Source organism: Coregonus clupeaformis, chromosome 16 (genome assembly GCF_020615455.1).
Source record: "Coregonus clupeaformis isolate EN_2021a chromosome 16, ASM2061545v1, whole genome shotgun sequence".
NCBI classification, from domain to species: domain Eukaryota; kingdom Metazoa; phylum Chordata; class Actinopteri; order Salmoniformes; family Salmonidae; genus Coregonus; species Coregonus clupeaformis.
In genome coordinates, this window is record NC_059207.1 from 42,329,308 (window position 1) to 42,350,461 (window position 21,154).

Consider the following 21,154-nt stretch of genomic DNA (forward strand, 5'->3'; position numbering starts at 1 on the left):
TGGGTGACTTTCACTTTTACTTGAGTCATTTTCTATTAAGCTATCTAAGTATGACAATTGGGTACTTTTTCCACCACTGATACTATCCACAGTGAAGACTGTCTCATCTCCATTGGCCAAGTGGCTGGACCACAAAGCATGTTTGCTGTTTTTATACTCCACTCTGTACTGCAGCACAGACAGCCCCTCTTCAACAGCAGCCGGCTTCTCCCAGCTCACCCGCACAGAGGAGCGTCCAACTCTCTCTACTGAAAGCTTTCCATGTGCACTTCTTTGACTGGGTTTGGTCTGGATGTCAATGGCTTCACTGGCTTCACTCACTAAGAGAGCTTCGACTGCCCTGTACCTGATCTGGTACTGTGTGGCAACTTGCAGCCCGGTTAGAGTCCAGACCTCCTGTGTGTCGGGAGTGTCTGTGACTGTCCACTCCTGCTCTGTGTCTGTCTCAGCTGCTCTCTTCACTGCTCTGTGCTCCACTCTGTACTGCTCGCTCTTCCCAACCTGGGGTGGCAGCAGCTTCAGGGTCAGACTGTTGGTCTGGATGTCACCACGGGGGATGGGGTTTTGATATGCATTGAAATTGAAGATCCACTATTTTCCCACGTCTATACAGGCGAATGGAAGCTCCAGGATAGGAGGTGTCTGAGATGGAGGCCACAATGAATCTGATTTTCTTCTGGTCTTTATTGGCCTCTGAAATCCCTCTAAACAACTTATGGTTCCTCCTCATTTTGTCTGAGAGCTCACTGGAGGTGAACCATGGCTGGAGCTCCTCTTTAGAAGCACTCGGTACAAAACTGTAATTGTTCTTCAGTATCATGAACTCATCAGACTTGAGGTACTGAGTCAGAGTGGAGAGGTACGGTTCTTCATACCGTAGTGAGGTTAAGGTGAAGATGACCACAGTCTCAATCTCTGGATGGAAAAGCACACTGTTGAGTTCCTGTGTTGTAAAGATGGGACATTGTTTATTTGCTCTGTGTATTGTCTCAATAGATTTATTTAATTATCTTTCTCATCCAGCCACTTGTTCATGTTGTCCTTGGTGAATGGAGAGGTGTTGTGGTTCTCCAGGATATCAAACAGAGCTTGCTCCTCTTTCTCTCCACCCCGGATAGCTGGAAGGACCCTGTACACAGACTTCTCAAAGACAAACTTATACTGGTGGAAGTTGTGTTGGAACTCTATCAGTTTGTCTTTCAGATCTACAAACCGGTTGATAAAGCTGTCACTGATCAGGTCGTTTGATCTCATGTTGACATCCTTAAGCAACTGCAGCACCTCCTCCACCTGGGAGACCAGACCCACTCTGATCTCTTGCACCAGCCAAGCTGCTTTGGAATCCAGCTTAATTGGAGGGTAGAGCCACACTTTCACAGGAACAGCCTTCTCTCCCAGCAACTGAGGCAGGGTTTTACACACATTAATGTCTTCCAGAAAAGTGGTGGGATTCTGTTTGATGTCAAAATCACAGTGGAACGTGCGGTCGAATTTCTCTGCAGTTTTCTTTTCCTCATCTGACAGTTTCAATGCTGCCTCTCCTTCGATGGACAGCAGCTGGATCTTCTTGACCATCACCTGCAGGGTCCTCTGGATATTCTGCATGCTCTCTACTTTAGAAGCCGACTGGTCGAACACCAAGAAGGCTTGAGCTCCATACTGCACTCCTGTGGCAACGTGAGTGGCCGTCTGCTGATCAAATACCTGGGGGTACGTGATATTGCCAAGATGACCCATGGTCAGCTGCTCATAGCGTCCGGTCATGCTGTACTTCATAGTAACTCTGCACTGCCGCGCAGAGGAGATGTCGTTCTTCAGATATTTGGCCGACCCCCACACCTCTATCAGCCCTCTAAGGAAGCTTGCTTTCAGTGAAGGGCTCACGCCAGAAGCTTAGAGTTCTCCCTGATTGAGTCGGATGTTGAGATGGTGAAATCAGCGCTTGGCTTCTCATGAACACAAAGGTAATTTTCTATAGCTTTGGAATCCTACAGAGTGACACCTGAGAGGTGGGGGGTAGACAGTAGTGAAATAAGTATTAATCAGTGAAAGCACTACAGTGAATTGCACATGATGCAACCTTAGGCCCAAAAAATGACACTAATAAATTGAATTGTTTTACAATCTGAATGCATTATTGTCACTTCGCCAATGAGTTCTCAGCATGGGACTCTGTACCTCCGTAAGTACACAGGTTGACAAAGCCCAGAGGACCCATAGCCCAGCTAAAAGCACTTCTTTGAGGATTTAATGCAGAAGGAACTGCTAACAACTTCAACCAAGTAGGAGCCCCAGGCCACAGGACTCATGTCTCACTAGCCGTCACAGTGATAGTGTCTGTTTTGAGGGGGGGTTACAGTACCTGGGATGAAGGTGTTGCTACCATAGTCATACAGCATGCCTGGGAACAGGGCCCTGCCCAGAGCTGCCATCTCAATTGGTGAGTCTGTGACTGGAAAACAAAACAGAGATGATGAGGATGGGCTTGCTGTACGTTGTCGGGAACTTGTTTCTATCCAAGCAGTAGAGCGACCAGGAGCGCTCTTTAAACATCATACTATGCTGATGTGCCACTGAAAGTCGCTTTACATTGTTGTTATTTGAGGAATTTACGTGTCATCCGTAGATAGTGGATAGCAACATATTCCCAACAAAGTATGGCAAGCCCATCTGGACAAACCTAGTAAGGATTTGTCTGTGTAATGCAGTTATTGTAATTCTGTGGTACTGTTTGAATTTAACACTTAAATCAGAGCATTTAATGAACAGAATGCTGTTCATTGACTATAGCTCAGCATTCAAGCTCATCTTTAAGCTCAAGGCCCTGGGTCTGAACCCCGCCCTGTGCAACTGGGTCCTGGACTTCCTGACGGGCCGCCCCCAGGTGGTGAAGGTAGGAAACAACACCTCCACTTTGCTGATCCTCAACACTGGGCTCAGCCCACTCCTGTACTCCCTGTTCACCCATGACTGCGTGGCCAAGCACGCCTCCAACTCAATCATCAAGTTTGCAGACGACACAACAGTAGTAGGTTTGATTACCAACAATGACGATTCAGCCTACAGGGAGGAGGTGAGGGCTCTGGGAGTGTGGTGCCAGGAAAATAACCTCTCACTCAACGTCAACAAAACAAAGGAGATGATCGTGGACTTCAGGAAACATCAGATGGTGCACCCCCCTATCCACATTGACGGGACCGCAGTGGAGAAGGTGGAAAGCTTCAAGTTCCTTGGCGTACACATCACTAACAAACTGACATTTCTACCAGCATGTTAAATGTTCAACCAGAGGGGAAAAAAACTCTAGACCGCATTTACTCCACACACAGAGACATGTACAAAGCTCTCCCTCGCCCTCCATTTGGCAAATCTGAGCATAATTCTATCCTCCTGATTCCTGCTTACAAGCTAAAACTAAGCAGGAAGCACCAGTGACTCGGTCAATAAAAAAGTGGTCAGATGAAGCAGATGCTAAGCTACAGGACTGTTTTGCTAGCACAGACTGGAAAATGTTCCGGGATTCTTCCGATGGCGTTGAGGAGTACACCACATCAGTCACTGGCTTCATCAATAAGTGCATCGATGACGTCGTCCCCACAGTGACTGTACGTACATACCCCAACCAGAAGCCATAGATTACAGGCAACATCCGCACTGAGCTAAAGGGTAGAGCTGCCACTTTCAAGAAGCGGGACTCTAACCCAGAAGCTTATAAGAAATCCCGCTATGCCTTCCGACGAACCATCAAACAGGCAAAGCATCAATACAGGACTAAGATCGAATCGTACTACACCGGCTCCGGCGCTCGTCTGATGTGGCAGGGCTTGCAAACTATTACAGACTGCAAAGGGAAGCATAGCCGCGAGCTGCCCAGTTACACGAGCCTACCAGACGGGCAAAATTACTTCTATGCTCGCTTCGAGGCAAGTAACACTGAAACATGCATGAGAGCATCAGCTGTTCCGGACGACTGTGTGATAACGCTTTCCGTAGCCGATGTGAGTAAGACCTATAAACAGGTCAACATTCACAAGGCCGCAGGGCCAGACGGATTACCAGGACGTGTACTCCGAGCTTGCGCTGACCAACTGGCAAGTGTCTTCACTGACATTTTCAACCTCTCCCTATCTGAGTCTGTAATACCAACATGTTTCAAGCAGAACACCACAGTCCCTGTGCCCAAGAACACTAAGGTAACCTGCCTAGATGACTACCGACCCGTAGCACTCATGTCTGTAGCCATTAAGTGCTTTGAAAAGCTGGTCATGGCTCACATCAACAACATTATCCCAGAAACCCTAGACCCACCCCAATTTGCATACCGCCCCAACAGATCCACAGATTATGCAATCTCTATTGCGCTCCACACTGGCTCATCACTAAGCTAAGGACCCTGGGACTGAACACCTCCCTCTGCAACTGGATCCTGGACCTCCTGACGGGCCGCCCCCAGGTGGTAAGGGTAGGTAACAACACATCTGCCACGCTGATCCTCAACACAGGGGCCCCTCAGGGGTGCGTGCTCAGTCCCCTCCTGTATACTCCCTGTTCACTCATGACTGCATGGCCAGGCATGACTCCAACACCATCATTAGGTTTGCCGATGACACAACAGTGGTAGGCCTGATCACCGACAACGACGATACAGCCTATAGGGAGGAGGTCAGAGACCTGGCCGTGTGGTGCCAGGACAACAACCTCTCCCTCAACGTGATCAAGACAAAGGAGATGATTGTGGACTACAGGAAAAAGATGAGGACCGAGCATGCCCCCATTCTCATCGACGGGGCTGTAGTGGAGCAGGTTGAGAGCTTCAAGTTCCTTGGTGTCCACATCACCAACAAACTAACATTGTCCAAGCACACCAAGACAGTCGTGAAGAGGGTATGACAAAACCTATTCCCCCTAAGGAGATTGAAAAGATTTGGCATGGGTCCTCAGATCCTCAAAAGGTTCTACAGCTGCACCATCGAGAGCATCCTGACTGGTTGCATCACTGCCTGGTATGGCAACTGCTCAGCCTCTGACCGCAAGGCACTACAGAGGGTAGTGCGTACGGCCCAGTACGTCACTGGGGCCAAGCTTCCTGCCATCCAAGGCGGTGTCAGAGGAGGACCTAAAAATTGTCAAAGACTCCAGCCACCCTAGTCATACACTGTTCTTTCTGCTAACGCACGGCAAGCGGTACCGGAGCGCCAAGTCTAGGTCCAAGAGGCTTATAAACAGCTTCTACCCCCAAGCCATAAGACTCCTGAACATCTAATCAAATGGCTACCCAGACTATTTGCATTATCGCCCCCTTTACGCTGCTGCTACTCTCTGTTTATTATCTATGCATAGTCACTTTAATAACTCTACCTACATGTGCACTACCGTTCAAAAGTTTGGGGTCACTTAGAAATGTCCTTGTTTACGAAGGAAAAGCAATTTTTTGTCCATTAAAATAACATCAAATTGATCAGAAATACAGTGTAGACATTGTTAATGTTGTAAATGGCTATTGTAACTGGAAACGGCTGATTTTTAATGGAATATCTACATAGGCGTACAGAGGCCCATTATCAGCAACCATCAGTCCTGTGTTCCAATGGCACATTGTGTTTGCTAATCCATGTTTATTATTTTAAAAGGCTAATTGATCATTAGAAAACCCTTTTGCAATTATGTTAGCACAGCTGAAAACTGTTGTGCTGATTAAAGAAGCAATACAACTGGCCTTCTTGTGACTAGTTGAGTATCTGGAGCATCAGCAATTGTGGGTTCGATTACAGGCTCAAAATGGCCAGAAACAAATAAATTTCTTCTGAAACTCGTCAGTCTATTCTTGTTCTGAGAAATGAAGGCTATTCTATGCGAGAAATTGCCAAGAAATTGAAGATCTCGTACAACGCTGTGTACTACTCCCTTCACAGAACAGCGCAAGCTGGCTCTAACCAGAATAGAAAGAGGAGTGGGAGGCCCCGGTGCACAACTGAGCTTTTTGGGGCGTTGGCAGTCACAATGTAAGTAACCTATGTTGATGATGTAAAGAATATTTGTTGGTCTGCGGTGTGTAATGTGGAGCAACCAGACGCTGCACTTGACACATTTATAAAAAAAAAAAATCCAGTTATAATAAGCATGCACCCATTAATAAAATGACTGTAAGAACTGTTAGATCCTTGTGGATTGATGAGGAATTGAACAATTGTATGGTTGAGAGGGATGAGGCAAAAGGAATGGCAAATAAGTCTGGCTGCACAATCGATTGGCAAACGTACTGCAAATGAAGAAATCATGTGACTAAACTGAATAAAAAAAATTAAAAAATGATATAAAGAATGAGATAAAAAGCTTTGGAGCACCTTAAATGAAATCAATTGGCAAAAAAGCAAACTCAGCTACATCATTCATTGAATCAGATGGCTAATTTATCACAAAACCCACTGATATTGGCAACTACTTTAATGATGTTTTCATCGGCAAGATTAGCAAATTTAGGCATGACATACCAGTAACAAATGCCGATACTTCACATCCAAGTATAACTGACCAAATTATGAAAGACAAGCATTGTAATTTTGAATTCCGTAAAGTGAGTTTGGAAGCGGTGAAAAAATTGACAACAGACTTTCAGCATGCTTATAGGGAAGGACATTCAACATGCACGGCACTTACACAAATGACTGATGGTTGGCTGAGAGAAATTGATGATAAAAAGATTGTGGGAGCTATTTTGTTCGACTTTAGTGCGGCTTTTGACATTATGAATCATAGTCTGCTGCTGGAAAAACTTGTGTTATGGCTTTACACCCCCTGCTATATTGTGGATAAATAGTTGCCTGTCTAACAGAACACAGAGGGTGTTCTTTAAAGAAAGCCTCTCCAACATAATCCAGGTAGAATCAGGAATTCCCCAGGGCAGCTGTCTAGGCCCCTTCCTTTTTTCAGTCTTTACTAATGACATGCCACTTGCTTTGCGTAAAGCCAGTGTGTCTATGTATGCAGATGACTCAACATTATACACATCAGCTACTACAGCGAGTGAAATTACTGTAACGCTTTACAAAGAGCTGCAGTCAGTTTCAGAATGGGTGGCAAGAAATAAGTTAGTTAATTTGAGGAGACTAAACTGCTTGGAGTAACCCTGGAATGTAAACTGTTATGGTCAAAACATATTGATGCAACAGTAGCTAAGATGCGGAGAGGTCTGTCCATAATAAAGCGCTGCTCTGCCTTAATAACAATATCAACAAAGCAGGTCCTTCAGGCCCTAGTTTTGTCACACCTGGACTACTACCAAGTCGTGTGGTCAGGTGCCACAAAGAGGGATTACAACTAGCCCAGAACAGGGCAGCACAGCTGGCCCTTAAATGTGCACGTAGAGCTAACATTAATATTATGCATGTCAATCTCGCATGGCTCAAAGTAGAGGACAGATTACAACATCACTACTTGTTTTTGTAAGAAGTATTGACATGTTGAATGCACCGAGCTGTCTGTTTAAACTAGTAGCACACAGCTCGGACACCCATGAATACCCCACAAGACATGCCACCAGAGGTCTCTTCACAGTCCCCAAGTCCAGAACAGACTATGGGATGCACGCAGTACTACATAGAGCCATGGCTACATGGAACTCTATTCCACATCAAGTAACTCACGCAAGCAGTAAAATCAGATTTTAAAAACCTGATAAAAATGCACCTTATGGAACAGCGAGGACTGTGAAGAGTCACACACACAGGTACAAACACACACATACACACTATATACACATAATATGGACTTGGTCTATTACCAAATAGGGCTATCTTCTGTATACCACCCCTACCTTGTCACAACACAACTGATTGGCTCAAACGCATTAAGAAGGAAATCAATTCCTAAAATGTACTTTTAACAAGGCACACCTGTTAATTGAAATGCAACCATGAAGCTGCCAAGAGTGTGCAAAGCTGTCATCAAGGCAAAGGGTGGCTACTTTGAAGAATCTCAAATATAAAATATATTTTGATTTGTTTAACACTTTTTGGGTTACTACATGATTACATATGTGTTATTTCATAGTTTTGATGTCTTCACTATTATTATACAAAATAGTAAAAATAAAGAAAAACCCTTGAATAAGTAGGTGTGTCCAAACTTTTAACTGGTACTGTATATATATAAAATAATTATTATTCTACTGTTTTTAATCCTACAACAGATTTCACTTTTATTAATACGGCTTAGTTTGGGTGAGAATAGCTCTCATCGTCATTCTATTTTTAAGGTGTGGTAGCTGAAACATAATCAACAAATACGCATAATCTGTAACTGATAAAAACCCAGGACTGGAAGAGCTAAAAAGCTGTCTAGCAAGGATGAGCAATACTGTATATACATATCTATCAGTTGTCGTGACGTGACTTTCATTAATATGATGACTGTTATTTATCGAATCAACTAACTATGTTTAATTGTCACTCGATTAAATTAATGGAACAATTAACTCATTAGGAATTTGGGGCACCACGGAAGAAGTTGTTTAACGAGTTACCATCTCCCGAATTAAACTCTTAGAAGATATATATGTTATATATCGATAACAGTCACTTATTAAATAATTGCCTCTTATCAGTCTCATTCTGAGCGTCGCATAATCCTTGAACCTGCAAGAACCCTAACCTTATTGATGAATCAGCAATACACAAATTGGCTTAATTATTTATTTACTAACTAACTAAATAATAACACAGAATACAATCACACACACGATATAGGTTATTGATTACTAACGTAATACAATGAAAACAGGTCCCTAGTGGACTGGACTAACAATAGCATGACTGCGTGGTTAGGAGAAGGAGGGTCAGAGTGGAAGTGAGAGACAGATTCAAACTATTGTTGTTACATTTTGGAAACTACGCTCACAGTAATCATAATACTTAGCACCCTAACCACCGCTCATTCGGATAAGAAATGCAATGTATATATTTATGCGTAGCTGTCCTTGATCGTCGTATCTCTGTTGAACCACTTTCTCAAAAAGGGTTTGTGTGTCCTGGTTCCACTTTGGTGAGACTCGGCTTGTCTTTGAATGGAGTGTTCATTAGAATAGATACTTCAGATGTACCAACGGTTGTCTGAGATGGGATTGTCCTTCCCAACTCGTGTCTTTAGTGAAAGTTCTCGACTCTTTACATGTACAGCTGCAGACTGATATGATAAGGTCTAGTTCGTGGTCTCATGTAGAGATTGAGATCAAACTTATGGACTACCATCTCACATTTCTGGTCTGTAGAGGGTCAACCCTTTTAAGCCGTGTATCCACAGCTTCATGCTTCCTGGTCTGGTAGACATTCAACCATTTGCAACATCCAGCTTACACCGTAGTCTGCTTGGTCTGGTGTGAATTTCGTCACGAGGGGTTTTATACTTGAGTAGAAAAGGGGGGGTTTCATCATGTTTGTGCTCATCTGGGCGTGGCCACTGACTGAGAACAAGTCAATATGGAAAACAATCATCTCATCTAGAATGCTAAAATCACATTGTTATCTTCACAAAAATATTATTGTACTTAATCATTCGTTTTATACAACAATTAGATGCAAACCTCATAACTGGGAAGTGTACACCCCCAGAGATACAGTTATGTTGTTCCACCGTCTTTAATGACATCACAACATAGTAACGAATTCGACATGATTGTTCTTTAAGTCCCCACCGACCATTTCCCACATTCTTTGTGTTAGAAATATTGTTTCATTATCCACTATTATCCATTATGGATGTTGGTGTTTTGGCGGGAAGAATCTCTGTGTTAACAATGGGGTCCTTTCTCCCAATACTTCATGGCAAGGAAGAGAAAGTCTGCACTGTATTTACGACCTGTTGTTAAGTCATAAAACTGTCCAATCTGATAACATTGGCCAGTTTAACAAAATCTGATAACATTCAGTATCAAAAATGTGCAAAAGTAGAGAAAATTAGAAAGGGGGCAAATACTTTTTCACAGCACTGTACACTGTTGTGTAAAAGTCTATGATAACCGATTAGCATGCACCCAACCATGGATATTTCCATCAGTTAAACATGACAAACTGTACACAGTATGTTTGTATTAACATATCATGATCATATATTGTAGTGAGAAATAATTTGAGATGTGAAAGTCCAACATTTCACTCCAAAACAGGATTTGATTTTCTCTCACAAGCAGCACAAAAATGTTTGCCATCTTCTGATGGTCACCAAGATGATAAATTATATACTAATTTGAGAATTTACAAGCTGCGAAGTTTATGATTGTGGCTGTTATTGTTGTGTCTGACGTTACCACCTGTTTTGTCCAACGTCTGCCTTGAGTACCTTATACTGTCTCTCTTTATCTGAGCTGTCTGTGTTCCTGTATCCTTCTTTAAACAGCTCAAAGCATTCCCTAGTCTCATGTCTTCCCTGTTATCCCTGGCCCCAACCCTGGCCCTGCTTAGGCCCTGCTCTGGGCCTGCTCTCTCCCTGCTCTGGGCCTACCTGGCCCTGGTCTGGGCCAGCTCTGGCCTTGGTCCTACTCTGGGCCTGCTCTGGGCCTGCTCTGGCCTTGGTCCTTCTCTGGGCCTGCTCTGGCCTTGGTCTGGCCCTTCTCTGGGCCTGCTCTGGCCTTGGTCTGGGCCTGCTCTCTCCCTGCTCTGGGCCTGCTTTACTCTCTCTAGTCTCGCCAGACCCTGTCAGCTGTGTTTACTGTGGTCAGGAGGGTGAAAGGTCACTGATGCACTGTGAAGGTGCTGTGTCACATTCTAAAGGCCACTGTCTGTCCTGCAGGGGGCCAGGGCTGCAGGCTGCAGCCACACACAGGGTTTAGAAGCCACAGCCGCAGGAGCAGCGGTCAGAGACAGCAGGCGGGGGCAGCAAGGCTCATCTTTTATCTCATCACCCCTCCTAATGTCCCCTGCCCTCCTGCCCTCCACCCTCAGATCACCCCATCAGGTCACTCTGTGAGGGCTTTCAGTAGGACAAAGGGAATGCCACAGACAGCCCAGCTTGAGGCACCACACTGCCTTTTAATATTTTTTCTCGACCCCCCTCCCTTCTCTCTCTCTCCCTTATTTTTTTCTCCTCTGCTCGGTCCTCATCTTTTTCCTGTAGTCCACAATCATCTCCTTTGTCTTGATCACGTTGAGGGAGAGGTTGTTGTCCTGGCACCACACGGCCAGGTCTCTGACCTCCTCCCTATAGGCTGTATCGTCGTTGTCGGTGATCAGGCCTACCACTGTTGTGTCATCGGCAAGGTCAGGTTTTTCAGATCCTTCCCAGAAGGGTAATGTCTGTCTGTCAGTCAGGTGGAGGCCCATGCTGTGTCCAGTAGCTCCACAACTCCCAGCTGTACACTAAAGCAATATACACATACTGTACCACCCGGTCTGAACCTTGACTTCTGACTCATGTTCATGTTCTTGTTGCTTATATTGTGTGGCATATGTAGGCTACAGCGTTCAGTTTCTTTAGATTTTCCAGGTCCTTTATTATAATGCTGTAGCTTTAACTTAAAACAGTTTCACATTTTCAGGCATAGTACCCCAGCTCTGAGCAGTTTGATTGTGTGTGTGTCCAGCTCTGAGCAGTTTGATTGTGTGTGTGTGCTCAGCTCTGAGCGTGCGTGCATGCAAAATGTGTCTATGAGTGGTTGTTTGTTGTGGGTGTGTTTTACTCTGCATTCTCTCTGCATTTGGTGGAACTGTATGTGATGTGCAGGCTGAGTGAGAGAGTGTGTAGCTGGGATCGCCTGTATGTCTAATCTGTTTATGTGTATAAGAGAGATGAAAGAGAGAGAGAGAGAGAGAGAGAGAGAGAGAGAGAGAGAGAGAGAGAGAGAGAGAGAGAGAGAGAGAGAGAGAGAGAGAGAGAGAGAGAGAGAGAGAGAGAGAGAGAGAGAGAGAGAGAGAGTTCAGTGCTGGTATAAAGCATGCTGAGGAGTGGTTTGACTCACTCCCCCGCCTGAGGGGCTGCTGTGGAGCTTGCACCACGCCCTCACAGCCCGCACACACACACAGCCACTGCAATGCAGGAAGGAGCTTCCCTCAGACCTGCGTGGGAGAGACACCAATCACTGCTTGGCTCTCACAGAGTGAGCTGTGGTGGCAGACCGTTCAGGGAGGGGATCCCTCATTTCTCTTCATCTGCCTCTCTCTCTCTTGCTGTGTCTGTCTCTGTGTATCTCTCTTTCTCTCTCAATTCAATTCAATTCAATTCAACAGTGTTATAACGATGTGCAAATAGTTAAAGTACAAATCAACATAAATATGGGTTGTGTTTACAATGGTGTTTGTTCTTCACTGGTTGCCCTTTTCTTGTGGCAACAGGTCACAGGTATTTCACCCAATAGATATGGGAGTTTATCAACATTTTATTTGTTTTCAAATTCTTTGTGGGTCTGTGTAATCTGAGGGAAACATGTATCTCCAATATGGTCATACATTTGGCAGGAGTTTAGGAAGTGCAGCTCAGTTTTCACCTTATTTTGTGGGCAGTGTTTACATAGCCTGTCTTCTCTTGAGAGCCAGGTCTGCCTACAGAGACCTTTCTCAATAGCAAGGCTATGTTCACTGAGTCTGTACATAGTTAAAGCTTTTCTTAATTTTGGGTCAGTCACAGTGGTTAGGGATTCTGCCACTGTGTACTCTCTATTTAGGGCCAAATAGCATTCCAGTTTGCTTAGTTTTTTGGCAAATCATTCCAATGTGTCAAGTAATTATCTTTTTGTTTTCTCATGATTTGGTTGGGTCTAATTGTGTTGCTGTTGCTGTCCTGGGGCTCTGTGGGGTCTGTGTTTGTGAACAGAGCCCCAGGACCAGCTTGCTTAGGGGGCTCTTCTCAAGGTTAATCTCTCTGTAGGTGAGGGCTTTGTTATGGAAGGTTTGGGAATCGCTTCCTTTTAGGTGGTTGTAGAATTTAACGGCTCTTTTCTGGATTTTGATAATTAGCGGGTATCGGCCTAATTCTGCTCTGCATGCGTTATTTGGTGTTTTACGTTGTACACTGAGGATGTTTTTGCAGAATTCTGCATGCAGAGTCTCAATTTGGTGTTTGTTCCATTTTGTGAATTCTTGGTTGGTGAGCGGTCCCCAGACCTCCCAACCATAAAGGGCAATGGGTTCTATAACTGATTCAAGTATTTTTAGCCAGATCCTAATTGGAATGTCAAATTGTATGTTCCTTTTGATGGCGTAGAAGGCCCTTCTTGCCTTGTCTCTCATATCGTTCACAGCTTTATGGAAGTTACCTGTGGTGCTGATGTTTAGGCAGAGGTAGGTATAGTTTTTTGTGTGCTCTAGGACAACAGTTTCTAAATGGTATTTGTGGAGCTTTATCCCTATCTCCCTCTCTGTCTCTCTGCTGTCTCTTTCTCTCTCTCTCTCTTTCTCTGTCTCTTATCTCTCCACTCCCCCCTGCCTCCCTCCCTCTCTCCTCCTCCCTCCCTCCCTCCCTCCCTCCATCCCTCCAACCCTCTCGTTAACAAGTCTTAAGCAGCTAGTACTACACAGAGAAGTTGTGGGTGGAAGGAGGAAGATAAATAAAAGCATGTCCTCAACCTCAGCGACTCAATCCAGGGAGATGACGACAGTGGTGTTGTGTTTGTGGCTTCACAGTGTAGATTAATGAGTGAGGCCTCCCCCTCTTTGTCTTGGTTATCCATTCCATCCTTTACCCAATCAGCAGTAGGCCTAGCTATTCCTGTGTAAGAAAAATGCAAATGGGCCTATTTAATTGGCTAGATAACAGATGGTGGGTCTGTGGTTACACAAACTACCACATGCTCCTTTCAGCTTCTTTCCATTGACTGTTCCATAATGTGAGTGCATTCGGAACAAGCACTGATGAAAATGAATGACGCTCATTTGATTTCCAAAGTCAAAGTGTAATTGCATTGTGTAGAGCATTGTTTCCCAACCCTGGTCCTCCAGTACCCATAACAGTACACATTTTTATTGTAACCTTGGACAAGCACACCTGATTCAACCTCTCAACTAATCATCAAGCCCTCAATGAGTGTGTTTGTCAAGGGCTACAACGAAACGGTGAACTGTTGGGGCACTTGAGGACCAGGGGTTGGGAAACACTGGTGTAGAGTGCAGTTACAGTATACATATGGTCCTTTACTGTACAGTGTGGGACACTTTAGCTTCCAGCTAATGATCTGTGGGCCTGTGTCTGGGGTAAATGTTTGTTTATTAAATAGGTTGGACTATATGATTGCTTCATGGTGTAACCATAGAGATCTGATGTTTGCACACTCCCCTGACTGTATTGCCAATATGGACTCGCAAAATCATGTAGAGGAAGCAAAGACTCTAGAAATGTCTCTCCAAAAAGATTCACCCACAGCCAGTTCCACAGCTGGGAGGCAGACTGCAGCAGATGAGTGCTCCAGACTCTGACCTGTAGCTACAACTGTGTGTGTTGCTCCCAGGCTTGTTCGATAAGTGTGTGTGTTTGTGCCCACAGGGAGTTTGCCAAGGAGCGTGAGCGTGTGGAGAAGAGGCAGGAGTTTCTGAAGCTTCGCAGGCAGCAGCAGATCGAGAGAGAGCTGACTGGATACCTGGAATGGATATGCAAGGCAGGTCAGACTGCCCTCTACTCCTTCTCCATTTTACTTTTAATACTTAATAACCTTTTACTTTAATACTTAAGTTTACTTAAATACTGCTTAAGATTTTGCTCAAGGGTAAGTTACAGGCAAATGTGATTTGATACTATATGCAGTAATCTGCCACACATTTTCTTATATATAGCTAGAAAGATACAGTATGTTACATTATGTTGACATAGCATTAGTCTTAGGGCGTTATGATATGTAATATGAATTATGCTGATGGTTTGGAAATCTGTGTGTGTGTGCGTGGTGCATGCGTGTGTGCGTGTTCATGTTATGGTGTGTGGCTGTGTATTTGTTTCAGAGGAAGTGATGCTGGCAGAGGAGGACAAGCATGCTGAAGAGAAGTCTCCTCTGGATGGAGCGTGGTACAAGAGGAAACACAACAACCCAGGTGAAGAGTATACTAGGGCCCTGAGTTAGGTCAGTCAGACCGCCTGATCTGATCAGGGAAAACTCAGGACCTTGGGGATGAGTGGCACAGTGGTCTAAGGCACTGCATCACAGTGCTAGCTGTGCCACTAGCGATCCTGGTTCGAATTCAGGCTCTGTCGTAGCCGGCCGCGACCGGGAGACCCATGGGGCAGCGCACAATTGGCCCAGCGTCGTCCAGGGTAGTGGAGGGAATGGCCCGGCAGGGATGTAGCTCAGTTGGGTTCGATTCCCACGGGGGGCCAGTATGAAAAAAAAAAAATGTATGCACTCACTAACTGTAAGTCGCTCTGGATAAGAGCATCTGCTAAATGACTAAAATGTAAATGTAATGAGATTTGTCTGTGTTGTCTCCCTGGGTCTGCCCAGGACTGTCTTCCCAGGCTCCTCTCTGGCTGTGGCTGTGTCAGGCTTTGGGCTGATACCACCCACCCTCTCTGGTCTAGATATTGTGCTGCTGCTTTTAGCCTTGTTAGCCCAGCACAGAATTAATCACAGACCGAGTGTGAACCCACAGCAATTATGTGTGTTGGGGCCACATGTAAATTGGATTACAACAGGAAAGAAGTGCACAGCGCCACAGTTCAGAGAGAGCCTGCCTGGGAGAGTGTGTGTGAGGGGGCTGTGTTGCCAGTCAAGTTTGAATGGTCTATTGAGCCAACAAGACCTGAGAGGCCTCCCATGAGATGCTGTTTCACAAGTTGTCATAAATGTGAAGGGCTGAAGTTGTGGGCTTCTTTTTTGAAAGTAAGTTAGTTGCCTGATAGAAGTCCTGTATTAATAACCTTCTAGAGTCTAAGCCCTGTCTAAGCAGCCCATGCAAAAAAACAGATGTCTCTAGCTTAAACAGATGGATTTTGATGGGAATTGTTGTATTATGTTAATTAGATGTAGGCCAAGGGTTTTAATACCCCGAGAGCTGATGTCATATCCATCAAACACACATACTGTATACATTATCTGCCTGGAATATGGTTATACTGATATACTGTTCAAGGACCTCTGGTCTGGTGCTAAATACTAACCCTACGGTATTGTTCTAATGTGTGTTCAGTGTTGAAAAGAGCCAAGAAGAGCAAGAATGACCTGATCAATGCTGAGGAGGGCGAGGACCACTTCACTGACATCTCATCTGTTGGTAAGGCCAATGCCCGTGACCTCTCAACCAACCTGTCAGCTTTCACACGGCTCACTGCTATATACTGGTCTACCTATCTACTGGCTGTCTCATGTCTCTAATGTTGGTCTCAACTGCAGGTCTGGAACAATATATTTTGAAACTGTCCTTCGATTGAGGAATGTTGCATATTTAATCATTTTGTATTTTTAGCAGTTTGTCTTTTTAGCAGTATTGGCCCAATTGCCTACAATATGTATCAATTTGGGTTGAATACTAGCCTTTATAACTCAATAAGTAACTACACTTCCTATTATTCCCATTATGTGACATAATGCGTCCTGGTTTTGTCTATTCTGTTAGACAAGTGACCTTTAAGAATGACTAATGACAGAAGCATTGCAATAGCCTCTTATTAAAAAATAATAAAGTCATCTCCAACTGTTCTCTCCTTCTTGGCGGTCGGTTGGCAACTACTATCTGTTTGAACTCCTCAGTCCTGCTGCATAAGTGATTATTAATACTCCTCAATTAGATCTGCATCACTGCACAGTAATTAAATGGAAATGATGTGTTTTGGCTCAGTATTAGAATCCCATAAAAAGAGATATGACAGGGAGAAGGAGAGGGAGATGGAGGGAGAGAGTGAAAAGGAGAAAGGAAAAGGGCAATCCTGACTTTGTGCTGAGTTTATGAGGCTTCATACCAAATTAAAATTGGAGATGAAAATAGCCCAGGAAATGATGATTCTCCCTCTCCTCCTGGGCCACTAACGAGATGCTAATAGAACCATTTTTCATCTTTCTTTTTTTGGTCCAGCCCCACTTTACATTTTAGTTTAATTTAAGTTACAGAGGGTTTATTATGGCACAGGGGCTAGGAGGTGTAGGAGAAAGGAGGAGGGCAGTGTACAGAGTTCTTTACGGATACCAAGAACTAGCCAGGAGGACACTGAGAAGGATACTGTCCATCTGAACAATATGATGCAGCATTATTTAAGAGAAATGTAAAGAACAATCTGCAATTGATCATATTATAAATGACCTCTAATTTGCATACAAGTTGCTGTATTTGGCATGCTATTATGTGGTTTGTTTTAGCCATAGTACAGATCTGGAGTTTATTAGCTGTCATTTTGTAATCTTTCCTCTCATCAAGTCTAATGATGTTTGGAGGCTGTCCCCACCAAGTGAAAACCTTCAGGTCATCAAGTTACATTAAAATGATTTTTATGAGAAATACTGTATTGGTGATTGTGTGACTTTATCTCCAGTGTGTGTGTGCTATTCCCCCCACTGCTCCCCCAGGGTCTCCGTTCACCCGGGCCAGCCAAAAGAGCAGCAAGAACGACAGTGCCTCCTACTTCCGGAGGAAAGAGAAGCGGCTCCGCTTCACCATCAGACGCCTGGTCAAGGCCCATAGCTTCTACTGGACAGTCCTGTGTCTGGTGGGCCTCAACACACTGTGTGTGGCCATCGTCCATTATGACCAGCCTGAGTGGCTCACCTATGCACTGTGTAAGTCCTGCCCAATGCCCGCCCTGCATCTGAGGGAATACTGTACAGTATCGTTCATTTCCCCACCAACACCAACCAAACCTATCGTTCTATTTATTTGCTGTTTGTACAACGCAACCACTTATATAGTGTATTAGTTGTATTTAATCAGTGCCTTCACTTCAGACATCAGGGGGGTCATATTTGACTCAGTGAATGTATCTGTGTGTTTTACCTCTCCCTGGCAGATTTGGCAGAGTTTGTATTCCTGGGCTTGTTTCTGACTGAGATGTCTATGAAAATGTATGGACTAGGACCTAGGAACTACTTCCATTCCTCTTTCAACTGTTTTGATTTTGGAGTAAGTGAGACTAAAATTCAATCAAACCCGCACTGCTGAACTGTATTGTGGAGAATTACATTACATTGCATTGCATTAAGGAGAAGCACATTTTAAGTAATTCAATGTACTCTCCTTCTAGGTGATTATAGGCAGTATTTTTGAGGTGATCTGGGCAGTTGTGAAACCTGGGGCCTCCTACGGCATCAGCGTCCTGCGAGCTCTCCGTCTGCTCAGGATTTTCAAAGTCACTAAGTGAGTGATCTGTTACCCTGTCATCCAAAACATGACATGAAAACTATACATGACACAATCTTATATGTGTAGCACCTCCTCTCGTATTCCCCCTCCTCGTCCTCCTCCTGTGTCCCTGTAGGTACTGGAACTCTCTGAGGAACCTGGTGGTCTCTCTACTCAACTCCATGAAGTCCATTATCAGCCTGCTCTTCCTCCTCTTCCTCTTCATCGTGGTGTTTGCCCTACTGGGCATGCAGCTCTTTGGGGGAATGTGAGTCAACCCCCCAGTGCCTCTCACAGTATTGAATTGAATTGAATGTATTTGGGTAACAGACATATACAACAAAATGTACAATGTGGACCCAGAGGATATCACTTACAGTGCATTGCAAAAGTATTCATCCCCCTTGGCGTTTTTCCTATTTTGTTGCATTACAACCTGTAATTTAAATTGATTTTTATTTGGATTTCATGTAATGGACATACACAAAATAGTCCAAATTGGTGAAGTGAAATGAAAAAAATAACTTGTTTCAAAGAATTTTAAAACATAAATAACGGAAAAGTGGTGCGTGTATATGTATTCACCCCCTTTGCTATGAAGCCCCTAAATAAGATCTGGTGCAACCAATTACCTTCAGAAGTCACATATTTACTTAAATAAAGTCCACCTGTGTGCAATCTAAGTGTCACATGATCTGTCACATGATCTCAGTATTTATACACCTGTTCTGAAAGGCCCCAGTGTCACGGATTCTGCCGAGGCTGCTCCTCCTCCTTGCTCGGGCAGGCTTCAGCGTTCGTCGTCCCCGGAGTACTAGCTATTGCCGTTCGATGTTATCGGTGTTTGTTGAGTTTTGTCTGTATTGTTTACACCTGTTCGTCATTATGTTAATTGTTTCCCTTATAATTACCCCTGTCTGTCATCTGTACTTTGTGTGTGATTGTTTTCCCCTTCACGGTTGTCTATTTTGTGAGCGGGTTATTTCCTCCCTGCGTGGAGTTATTTTCTGTGTCCTTTTGGATCCTTTTCGTATTAAAAGTACGTATCCGAGAGTTCTGTGTCCTGCGTCTGACTTCGTTTACCGCATCTCACAGACAGTCGTGACACCCAGAGTCTGCAACACCACTAAGCAAGGGGCACCACCAACAAGTGCCACCATGAAGACCAAGGAGCTCTCCAAACAGGTCAGGGACAAAGTTGTGGAGAAGTACAGATCAGGGTTGGGTTCTAAAAAAATATCAGAAACTTTGAACATCCCACGGAGCACCATTAAATCCATTATTTAAAAATTGAAAGAATACGGCACCACAACAAACCTGCCAAGAGAGGGCCGCCCACCAAAACTCACAGACCAGGCAAGGAGGGCATGCAACAAAGAGACCAAAGATAACCCTGAAGGAGCTGCAAAGCTCCACAGCGGAGATTGGAGTATCTGTCCATAGGACAACTTTAAGCCGTACACTCCACAGAGCTGGGCTTTATAGAAGAGTGGCCAGAATAAAGCCATTGCTTAAAGAAAAAAAGAAGCAAACACGTTTGGTGTTCGCCAAAAGGCATGTGGGAGACTCCCCAAACATATGGAAGAAGGTACTCTGGTCAGATGAGACTAAAACTGAGCTTTTTGGCCATCAAGGAAAACGCTATGTCTGGCACAAACCCAACACCTCTCATTACCCCGAGAACACCATCCCCACAGTGAAGCATGGTGGTGGCAGCATCATGCTGTTGGGATGTTTTTCATCGGCAGGGACTGGGAAACTGGTCAGAATTGAAGGAATGATGGTTGGCGCTAAATACAGGGAAATTCTTGTTTCAGTCTTTCAGAGATTTGAGACTGGGACGGAGGTTCACCTTCCAGCAGGACAATGACCCTAAGCATACTGCTAAAGCAACACTCATGTGGTTTAAGGGGAAACATTTAAATGTCTTGGAATGGCCTAGTCAAAGCCCAGACCTCAATCCAATAGAGAATCTGTGGTATGACTTAAAGATTACTGTACACCAGTGGAACACATCCAACTTGAGCAGTTTTGCCTTGAAGAATGGGCAAAAGTCCCAGTGGCTAGATGTGCCAATCTTATAGAGACATACCCCAAGAGACTTGCAGCTGTAATTGCTGCAAAGGGTGCCTCTACAAAGTATTGACTTTGGGGGGGTGAATAGTTATGCACGCTCAAGTTTAATTTTTTTTGGTCTTATTTCTTGTTTGTTTCACAAAAAAAATTGTTTTGCATCTTCAGAGTGGTAGGCATGTTGTGTAAATCAAATGATACAAACCCCCAGAAAATCAATTTTAATGCCAGGTTGTAAGGCAACAAAATAGGAAAAATGCCAAGGGGGGTGAATACTTTCGCAAGCCACTGTAAAATTATTAATTAAAACACTTGTTTCCAAAGTGGTCCTTGATGGTAAAAAGCTCCTGTCCAGAACACACACTGTACTGTATTACCCATGGAGATACTCAACATTAGCCAGTTGTATTATTGTTAGCATTACCATTTAGCTTGTGATGTAATATAGATGTAAGTTGTTTTTACTACCATGCATTGTTGCTCTAGTATTATGGAATGCAGAGTGGGTAACGGTGTGGAGTAGCAGTATGGAAAGGAGAGATTTTCATTACTCCGCTCTATGAATTATTGATCGCACTCAGAAACAGAGTAGATGGTCTCTGTGTTTTTCAACTTCAGCCGTGGGCTTAATAATTAATTTAAATTCAGAAACACTACAGTCATGTGATCTAAATGCACAAAGCGCAGGCAGAGAGGACATTAAAAACAAATAGACGAATGCAGCTGATCCAGAGAGAAATTAGGTTTGCATGCCTTGACATTGGGAATATTAACTACAGTAGAATCACTCCCTTGCTGACATAATGGAAGCAGGATCTGTGTGTTGTTCAGGCTCTTTCAGTGCA

The 21,154-nt window shown here is 44.2% G+C and overlaps 2 protein-coding genes across 2 annotated transcripts in view; one reads left to right on the top strand and one right to left on the bottom strand.

Moving 5' to 3' along the window:
* LOC121584695 (voltage-dependent N-type calcium channel subunit alpha-1B-like) overlaps window positions 1-21,154 on the top strand; it is a 161,591-nt gene that overhangs the window by 84,523 nt on the left and 55,914 nt on the right. Inside the window, exons 8-14 of the mRNA XM_045225721.1 lie at window positions 14,464-14,579; window positions 14,916-15,005; window positions 16,098-16,179; window positions 17,457-17,677; window positions 17,905-18,017; window positions 18,139-18,251; window positions 18,373-18,504. Of these exons, the coding sequence (XP_045081656.1) occupies window positions 14,464-14,579; window positions 14,916-15,005; window positions 16,098-16,179; window positions 17,457-17,677; window positions 17,905-18,017; window positions 18,139-18,251; window positions 18,373-18,504 (867 nt within the window). The remainder of the gene's footprint in view (window positions 1-14,463; window positions 14,580-14,915; window positions 15,006-16,097; window positions 16,180-17,456; window positions 17,678-17,904; window positions 18,018-18,138; window positions 18,252-18,372; window positions 18,505-21,154) is intronic.
* On the bottom strand, window positions 1,003-2,620 carry LOC121584024 (cytolytic toxin-alpha-like). Its single transcript, XM_041899856.1, is given in 4 exon segments — window positions 1,003-1,886; window positions 1,889-2,002; window positions 2,363-2,452; window positions 2,614-2,620. Coding segments are annotated over 4 exon segments (1,095 nt in total).